Source organism: Elephas maximus, chromosome X, assembly GCF_024166365.1.
Source record: "Elephas maximus indicus isolate mEleMax1 chromosome X, mEleMax1 primary haplotype, whole genome shotgun sequence".
Taxonomy (NCBI): Eukaryota; Metazoa; Chordata; class Mammalia; order Proboscidea; family Elephantidae; genus Elephas; species Elephas maximus.
In genome coordinates, this window is record NC_064846.1 from 85856108 (window position 1) to 85866477 (window position 10370).

The window sequence follows — 10370 nt, forward strand, 5'->3', positions numbered from 1 at the left end:
TCTTGATCAAAACCCTTCCTCACCAGAATAACTGATTCTAGTCAAAGAGCTGGAGATTAATCCATTTTATCTTCCTCTCCCACCAGATTTTACTAAACCTCCACAACACATGGTTTCCTACAATCATTTGACCTTTAAGCATCTTTTTAAATATCTCAAGAACTATCACCATTGATACCTGTGTTTTCCTAGCCTCTTTAAGTTGGGTCAAATTACTCCAATAGCATTGCCATTGTTAGGAAATTTAGAAAATCAGCCATCAAATTATTGGGTGCAAAGTTGCAAGCACAGACATTGAGTTCATGCATTGCCATGTGACAGCTGCCATTCTCCACTGTTTATGGCATCAAAAAAACATGTCCATGACATTTTGTTTATCCATTCATCTGTTAATGGGCATTTAGGTTGTTTCTACCTTTTGACTACTGCAAATAGTGTTGCAATGAACACTGGTGTACAAGTCTCTGTTTGAGTCTCTGCTTTCAAGTCTTTTGGGTATATACCTAGGAGTGGAATTGCTGGGTCTTATGGTAGTTATATTTTTATTTTTTTGAGGGACTGGCACACTGTTTTCCACAATAGATGTGCCATTTTGCATTCCCACCAGCTATGGATAAGTGTTTCAATTTTCCCACATCCTCAAAAACATTTGTTATTTTCTGGGTTTTTTTTTTTTTTTAATCTTAGCCATCCTGGTGAGAGGAAAAATGGTATTACATCATGGTTTGGATTTGCATCTCTCTGATGGCTAATGATGCTGAGCATCTTTTCATGGGCTTGGTGGCCACAAGCACATGTCTGTAGAAGAATACTGATGGAAAGGGAAAAATGCATAACAGAATTTCAAATTCCCATGGACTCCACTTTCTGGAGCCATGGGGGCTGGATAAAACCCTGAAACTATTGCACTGAGATAATCCTTAAAACTTAAGCCAAAAATATCCCCTTAAGTCTTCTTAAAACCAGAAAATAGTTTAGCTCAACTAATAAAAAAAAAATGTTTCCCTTGAGCATTTTGCTCTTTTAAGAACTATCTACACGGAATCAAAGTGACAACAGCAACTGGAAAGATTAGGATAGGAACCTTAGAGGGCAGTGAGTTTATGTTAATGAGAGAGGAACAACTCAGAAAAGGAGAGTGAGAATGGCTGCACAACTTAAAAAATTAAACCAGTGTCACTGAATTGTACACGTAGAAACTCTTGAATTGGTGCATGTTTTGCTGTGTATATTCTCCCAACAATGAAATTAAAAAACAAACAACGGTTTAGATTAAACTTCCTCGATTATTGTGCTCTTTCAAGATCTGTCTATGTAAGATCAAATTGACAACAACAACTCAAAAGATTAGGTAGGAGACTTAGTGGGCATTGAGTTTATGTTAATAGAGGAGGGGCAACTTGGAAAAGGGGGGTGAGAATGGTTCCACAACTCAAAGAATGTAATCAATGTCACTGAATTGCACATGTAGAAATTGTTGAATTGGTGTATGTTTTGCTCTGTATATTCTAAACAACAAAAATAAAATAAATAATATATAAAACAAAGTTCAAACAGTCATTTGGTGAACAGTTTCTGAGTCTGGTCTTGAGATTATTTATGAGCATCTTTAAATACCATTCAAAAAAACCTTGGCAGCTGTGACAAAGATCAAGCATACATCAAATCAGTGTTTGATTTATAAATACAGAGACATAACAGCAAAACACTCTGTCACCTAGGACAAATTACCTCAGTCAATCACACAGATGAACTGTGGCTTGCTGTTCTATATCCATTATTATCCAAATGAAGAAAATACTAGTCTTATTAGGCAATCACATGTGTTGGTCTTATTCATTTGTTTTTATAATTTGTGCCCTGAGTACCACCATAGATGAAAAATTATGTATACTGTATTTAATTTAATATAGGGACAATCCAAGTTACAACTAGCTTCTGTCCTAGAAGACATAAAAGAAATCATTTTACAAAAGTTACTCCATAAATAAAACCGTCAGAAACCACCCATCTACCGCAACCTTAAAATTTCTACACAAGGCACACCTAGAATGCACAGAGGCCATGAAATAGAGATCATTATTGATACAGGCGGAGAAGAATGGGAAAACACTACCAAACCAGTCAAAATTTCCCACACTATCATCACTCTGGCAATTCTGATCAATGGTCAATGTTGATGTTTGTTAAAAGTTACTGCAATCTAATGTTACATATGCAAAATATGGCATATAATACTATGTTACAGCAGGTCAAGACACACATGAACAATTGTGAACAGGCCGAAATTCTTTTTTTATTCTACTGTTCTTTATGTGAAAGATTATAGTGCAGATTAGTTTCTCATTCAAAAGTTCATACACAAATTATTTTGTGACATTGGTTGCAATCCCTGCAATGTGCAAGACTCTCCCTCTTTCCATTCCAGATTCCCCATGTCCATTTGTCTAGTTTTCCTGTCTTCTCATCTTTGCTTTTGGGCAGATGTTTCCCATTTGGTCTCATGTACTTGACTGAACTAAGAAACATGTGTTATTGTTTGTTTTATAGGCCTATCTAATCTTTGACTGAAAGGTGCACTTTGGGAGTGCCTTCAGTTCTGAGTTAGCATGGTGTCCAAGGGTCATAGCCTGGGGGGTTACTCCAGTCTCTGCCAGACTGGTAAATCTGCCCTTTTTTTGTGAATTGGAATTTTGTTCCACATTTTTCCCCCACTCTGTGCAGGTCCCTCTATTGTATCGCTGTCAGAGTGGTTGGTGGTGGTAGCCAGGCACCATCTAGTTCTTCTGGGCTCAGGCTGGTGGAGGCGCTGGTTCATGTGGTCCACTAGTCCTTTGGACTAATATTTTCCTTGTGCCTTTGGTTTTCTTCATTCTCTTTTGCTCTCCAAATGTGATAGAACCAATAGATGTATCTTAGATGGTCTCTCTCAAGCTTTTAAGACCCCGACACAGGATGTAGAACATTTTCTTTATGAACTATGTTATGCCAATTGACCTAGATGTCCCCAGCCCTCAGCATTAGTAACTCGGGCCCTCAAGATGTTTGGATGTGTTCAGGAAGCTTCTATGACTTTGTCTTGGTCAAGCTGTGCTGACTCCCCCTATATTGTGTGTTGTCTTTCCCTTCACCAAACTTAACACTTGTTCTCTATTCAGTTAGTGATTTCCCTTCAGAAATTACTTCTCATAGACAGACAAGTTGGGAGCTGCATTCCTGTTAAACAGTTTCCATCAAGAGAAACACTACTTCCTTACCTGTAAAAGAACAGTTCAGGCTTTCCAAATGTGCACGACTTCTATACCCTCCTGGTCTTGGGTAAACAGTCATTTAACCTACCTACTGACATTCAACCTTTAAACATAATATCCCTCCCCAACATTAGTTCCTCATTTTTCTATTCCCCTATATGCACATGCCTAGGCAACTCTCTTCCACTTAGAGGACTTACTCCTTCCCATATCTCTCACACCATGTCCACATTTATCTCCTCATGCCTACTAACTGTCATGTATCACTAGAAAAATGCATTTCTATTCTACTTGGATTCACAATCAATGTCCACGGAAGCAGCAGTCAGGAAATCAATCAACATATCACATGGGAAAATCTGCAGCAAAAGACCTGTTCCAAGTTTTAAAAGAGCAAAGATGTCACTTTGATGACTGTTATGGACTAAGCTGTGTCCCCCAAAAATGTGTGTTGTATATCTTAACCTCTATGCCTGTGGTTATAATCCAATTTGGGAATGGATTGTCTTTGTTATGTTACTGAGACAGGATTAGTGTAGGATGTGTCTTAAATCAATTTCTTTTGAGATATAAGAGATTGAACAAGCAAGCAAAAGAAGCAGAGATGAGGAAAAAGAGACACCAAGGCACATGAAGACCACCCAGGAGCACAAGCTCAAAGAGACAAGGAGCTTCCTCTGAGCCAACAGAGAGAAAAAGCGTTCCCCCAAAGCCGGCACCCTGAATTCAGACTTCTAGCCTCCTAAACTGTGATAAAATAAATTTGTTTTTTCAAGCCACCCCTTGTGGTATTTCTGTTATAGCAGCACTAGATAACTAAGACAACGACTAAGGTGCATCTGACTCAAGCCACGGTATTTTCAATCACCTCATATGTGAAAGCCGGATAATGAAAAAAGGAAGACAAAAGAAGAATTGATGTATTCAAACCGTGATGTTGATGCAGAATATTGAATATACCATGAACTGCCAAAAGAACGGACAAATCAGTCTTAGAAGAAATATAACCAGAACGCTCCTTAGAAGTGAAGATAGCAAGACTGCATCTTGCTTACTTTGAGCACGTCATCAAGAAAAGATCAATCACTAGCTAAGGACATGATTGGAAAAGTAGACCATCAGTGTAAATGAGGGAAACCCTCAATGAGATGAATTGACACAATAGCCACAACAATGAATTCAAACATACCAATGATTATGAAGATGGCACCAAAACCAAAAACCAAACCCATTGCCGTCAAGTCGATTCCGACTCAGCGACCCTATAGGACAGAGTAGAACTGCCCCATAGAGTTTCCAAGGAATGCCTGGTGGGCTCGAACTGCTGACCTTTTGGTTAGCAGCCATAGCACTTAACCGCTACACCACCAGGGTTTCCGAAGATGGCACAGGACCAGGCAAATGTTTTGTTCTGTTATACATAAGGTCACCATGAGTCAGAGCCAACTCAATGGCAACTAACAACAACAACAAAATACATGTTCTCTGAATGAAAACAGCTTGCATTAGATACAAGGGCTGTAGCTTACTATTTGTGTAGCCCTGAGAAATCTATCGAACCTCGCTGAACCTGCATTTCCTTATCTGAAAAACAGAGATAATCATAGTATCTAACTCATAGGACTATTTTCCAAAAATATATATATTACTTGACACATTTCAGTGTTCCTACTCAAATGATCATTACTAAGGCTACTATCAGGAAAGTCATTGCAAAGACAAACATATTTGCTTTCATTTCTAAACTTTGAGAAGCAAATGTTACTCCTCCATTCAGGGCATGAAAACAAATATTTTTAATTGGGTTGTGAGTGACAGGAAGTCTTGGGATCAGGGACAAAATAAGTTAATATTGTCTTGCCAATTGTCACAGGTCCTCACATGCCTACTATAACAGCTAATATTGGCTATTTTTATGACAACCAGTGTTGTCATTGCTGTTACTTGCCATCGAATCAATTCCGACTCATGACGACCCCATGTGTTACAGAGTAGAACTGCTCCACAGGGTTGTCTTGGCTATAATCCTAACTGAAGCAGATCACCAGGCCTTTTCTTCCGAGGTACCGCTGGGTGGGTCTGAACTGCCAACCTTTAGGTTAGCAGTCAAGCATAAACTATTTGCCCTACCTTGGTACCTTGACAGTTGGTAGGCACTCAGAAAACAGCCAGAAATTACCAATTCAAAGCCAAAAGATTTTAAATGTTTTTCAGACAACTGCACTTAGTCACTTTCTCACTTTGTGCAATTGTTGGGTTTCCGTCAGGATATTCCCCCCCCCAATTTTTTTTTAATTCTATGTGTTTAAAACAACACAGCAGCAATCTTGGAGGAAAACATCAGTATTTCAAATTGAAGAGGCCTTTTCTGTAGTAAATAATCACCACCCTACTTATGTTATAAAAGAGTTCTTCCTGAAGTACATTCACTTTGTACTGTTTAAAAGTGCTATAAGATTATAATGAAATACAGGTTAATTTTGGCAATATACAGTAGAACTTTGATAACAGGTTTATAAAAACCGTAATTACTGCAACAACGGACAAATCAGGAAATTACTCACAGGAAAAAAATACCGATGAAACAAAATACAAATACCATAAACCTCTGCCATTTGCATAGTCTTCAATAAGAAGTCCAATAATGGAAATAATAAAAGACAGCAGTCATTTTTAAGGCTCTCAGAAACATAGGGCTTAACAAAGAGAGAAGTGCGGCTGTTCTTACGAATAGAAATTCCGAAAGCAGTTTCTTCTGGAATCTGCTTTTGGGGGAGGAGTAGAATGAAAAAGTAAAGAATAAATAGCAGTATTAAATCTGCATGTCCCCCAGAGAGAAAATAACTGTTGGTATTTTTATTTTAATTAGGGGTTTGACTAAAGGCATTAAGCTGGTCTTTGAAACTTTACAATAATTATATTAGACTTGAGACTGAGTAACTCAAATTTTACTTCGAAATACCAGAAATAATATCTACGGGAAATAATAAGGCAAGAGGCTCATAAAGGGATGTGCAAAGGAAATATAAAGCTTTTTTTCCAACCAAAACTTGCCCCCCAAAAGGTAAGATTAAGCTTTATTCTATTTCAAAACTTTCTAAGCACACCCCAAACGGTGACCAGAGATACAAAGTTTGAGGTTCAAGATCTGTGATTTCACATAACCTTCAGTTCCACTCCAAATCCTCTTAGCGGTAAATAACCCAACAAACAAAAACAACAGAAACCTGGAATGGCTGCTGCTCTAAAGCCCAAGAAGAGAGACAGGGCTACTAAATCCTACATCCTAAATCCACACATCTGCTCTTGCCACTGTTGGGGTTGTGAAAAACAGAGGCACTTTCCTTTATTAGGGAAATACACTCAGCCTCCACCCCAGTGTATCCCACTGCTCCCCACAACTACTGATAAATTGTTATTCTAAATTAAGAGCAATTGGTTGGGGGGGGTTTCCTGTCATTAATGCAGCAGGAACTCAGTGTGTCACTACACAAGAAGCCATTTGTTAGTTTCTTTTCCAGTTCTCAATATATTCCAAGCACTGTTAGATGTAAAATCTTTTGAATGAGAAAAAAAAATCAAAATAAGGAAACAATGGGGGAAAAACTTGGGTCTCTTATCACTTCAAGTTAAAAAAAAAAGTTTGCATCGTTGTCCCCAACTTCCCTTCCCATTCTGTCTAGTTCTAACAGGGCTTTAAGTTAAAGTTAAAACAGTCCTACACACTTTCTAAGTAACTCCCCTTACTACAGGAGTCTCACTCTCCCCAAATAATCACAATACCTCAGTAGGTCTCTACTGAATCACCATCAGGTACGGATGTTACCCCTGTCCTTTACAGATGTGCACTCCTTCCCCTGGTCTCAGTTCCTAGGGTACGTATGTCAAACGCAGCACTCTTGAAACTCACTGTGTGATTTTACTTACTTCTTCACCTAACCCTAAAGACTCTATACCACCATCTCCCATCTACCAAAACTCAGTAGTTTCTTCTTCCTTCAAAGCAGAAATGTGACCCTAACATCAGAAGGCAAACAAGGGTAAACTACAGGAAAAATGAAATCGATGCAACAAAGGGAAGAAAGGGAAGAGGGGGGTGGGGGCGAGAGATGCGTGTGTCTTCCGAAGGAAAAGCTGCCAGACAAACTTCTGCAATTTAACGGTTCTGGGGCAGGAGGGGATTGATGTGTAAGAAAACAAAAAAGGTGGGCTCTCCACCCTCCTTACCGCCGTGGAACCAGAGGAAGATGCAATATACACACGAATCACCATCCTGGGAACAGCGGCTTCGGGTGTTTGGCTCCTGGAAAGGCCGGCGAAGCAGCTGCGGCAGGGGCTAGAATCGAGCTAGGAGCCCAACAGAGGTCGGAAGAGGAAGGTGGGGGAAGGTGGAAAGGAAACTAGCCAGCGCCCCGCCTCCTACCCCAGCTCTTTTCACTGGCCTTGGAGCGCCGCAGTCTCAGCCCCAAACCCCGGAAGGCACAGGCTCGTTTGCATCATTTCTAACTTTTTTTTTTTTAAATAGGGAATCTCGAATAGCACCGCGAGATCTGTTGAAACTTTTCTTTTTGTCTATTCGCTCCTCTACGGGAGGGAAAGAAGAAGAAAGAAAAGAAAAAGAAAGCACTGAATTGATTTAGATTGAAATAAAGCACCTTTTCCCAGGAGTGTTAAAGTTCTGCGCATAACTTCCTGGTCTGAGATGTATGCAAATAAGAGGACAGACTTTCCTTGAAAGAGGAGCTCTTTGTTGGATCCAGCTAAACCAAAAACAAACCCACTGCCATTGAGTCCATTCTGACTCACAGCGACCCTGTAGGACAGAGTAGAACTGCCCTATAGGGTTTCCAAGGCTGTAAATCTTTTTATGGAAGCAGACTGCCACATCTTTCTCCCTCCATGCGGCTGGGTTCTAACCGCGGACCTTTCGGTTAGCAGCCCAGCGCTTTAACCCACTGCAACACCGGGGCTCCTGGATCCAGCCACCTTATACATTTTAAAACCTCTATGCTATTTTTTATGCTATAGTGATTTTTCTGATGTTAAAGGTGGTGGCAGGAACTGCGCATTGAAGGACGGAGAAATGCCGTGGGGGGGAGGGGGCGGTTGAAGAAAAGTTTCAGGTTTCCCTAAACCCAGAAATGGCAGGATTGCTTTTCTTTTTTAGGTTTGCTTTTTGTTAAGATAGAGAACCCTGCTTCTGTGAGAATTCACAGGAGGCCTCATGGACTGGCAAACTAAAAAATAGAGCAGGAAATTGCAAACAAAACCTTGAAAATACAGAGTAAGAAAGTTGAGTGATTTTTGTTTTGTTTTTTAACTGACCGTGGAAAGGCAGTTTGGAACATATGTTGCAGGGAATATTGAAATAGTGAACAGAGAGGGTAGGTGGTTATTTGTAGCTCTAGGGAAATGAGCAAACAATAAAGTCCAGGGAGGGATTTTGTACTGGAAAATGTAGTTTCAAATTCCCAGATTGTCAAATGAACAGAAAAAAAAGGAACTCACAAGATGAATAAGAGTGGACGGAGGGGGTCAGTCACCTGTCCTGCTTCTTCACTTTTCCCTTGCACTTTGTCCTCCCTCTCTATTCTGGTTGCCTAGGTTCAATAACTGAAATAGTTTCCTGCCTCCAGGTTCTCCCTTCTCCAATCTATCCTAAACACTAATTCCAAATTAAACTGGTTTTATGTGATCCATACAACAACCTTGAGAGGTGGGTACTATTATATCCATTTTACAGATTAATTTGCTCAAAGTTATAGCTAGTAAATTCCATAGTCAGGACTTGACTTGAACGCAGGTCAGCCAACTTCAAAGGCCATGCTCTTAACCATCATTGTAACACATTGCCTGGAACAGGGAAAGTACTCAATAAATGTAAGATACTTTTCTTCCTAAAATATCACTTTCATATGTCACTACAGATAATATAGGCTGAAATACTTAAGATATCGCTCCATTAATTTTGAAGCCAAATCTAAATTCTATTTCTAAGGTGCCCCCACCATAATGTGATCCTGCAATACTATACAATCTTACTCGTTGCTCCTTCAAACTGACTTCCCTTCATAATCATTTTTACCCTCCATGCTTATTTCTACTTTTCATGCTTTTGCTCTTCCTGACCTTTCTTTCACCTTTCCCCAAAACCTCATAACCTCGTCTACCCTCTCCACTCATATACCCTCCTACCTTTTTTAGACTCAACTCAAAAACTTTATACCATTGATCTGACAGAAGTAAGTCAGGGTGATCTAGCCACCCTCATTGTCAGCATCAGGGTGACTGTTGTGCTTCATAGCCCATAGGACAGGAGTCTCTTTCCTCTAGTTTTGGTTTGGTAAAATGGACATATTTGTCTTCCCTAAAATAGTCCAATCTCCTTCTCCTCAGTGCTCAGCATGTATTCTATCTGGACCTATAGTCTCTTTAACTGATGAAGATAAATAAATAAATAAACCTTCTATTTATTCTATATACCCACATGACAAAATTAATTATCCTTAGAGAACGGAATGGTAGGATTAACAATGAGTTCCATGGGCCTTATCTGAAACCTTGAGGTTTGGGAAGATTATTCTTGATGTATATTCTTTTAAATGCAGATGTAATAATCTAAGTGAAAATTTGCCCAACAAATTGATTTATAAACAGAATTTGTTAATCCTTATTGATAGCACATGGGATATATTTGGGGACTTTTTTTAACCAATATTTCTACCCTAGAAATTGACATTATACATTAGCATCTTACTACATTCAACCATCCCTGGAATGTATATTTAGAATGATCATTTCTACTTCATTTTAGTTCTTTATAGAGCTGTCCCCAAAACCATTTGCTCATATAGTTTAACTGGAAAGGTTAAGATCTGATTGAAGTAAGATGGATCAAAAAGTTTTCAAACAGCATTGGTGACCTACTGCTATGGGAGATCTATTTATTAACCAAAGTTAATACTTTTCAAAAATTATCAAATAAATGTATGCTGTGTGTAGAAAACTTAGAAAACACTGAAAAGAAAAAATTCGCCCATCTTCCCAGTATCTGGAGGTTGTTGTTGTTGTTGTTAGGTGCCGTCCGGTCGGTTCCGACTCAAAACGACCCTATGCACA

At 39.3% G+C, this 10370-nt stretch overlaps 1 protein-coding gene across 1 annotated transcript in view; it reads right to left on the reverse strand.

The window, feature by feature from the left end:
- SH3BGRL (SH3 domain binding glutamate rich protein like) overlaps positions 1-7722 on the reverse strand; it is a 142327-nt gene extending 134605 nt beyond the window's left edge. The window contains exon 1 of the mRNA XM_049871976.1: positions 7479-7722. Coding sequence (XP_049727933.1) covers positions 7479-7523 — 45 coding nt within the window. The 5' untranslated portion in view covers positions 7524-7722. The remainder of the gene's footprint in view (positions 1-7478) is intronic.
- Between the last annotated feature and the right edge of the window lie 2648 nt (positions 7723-10370).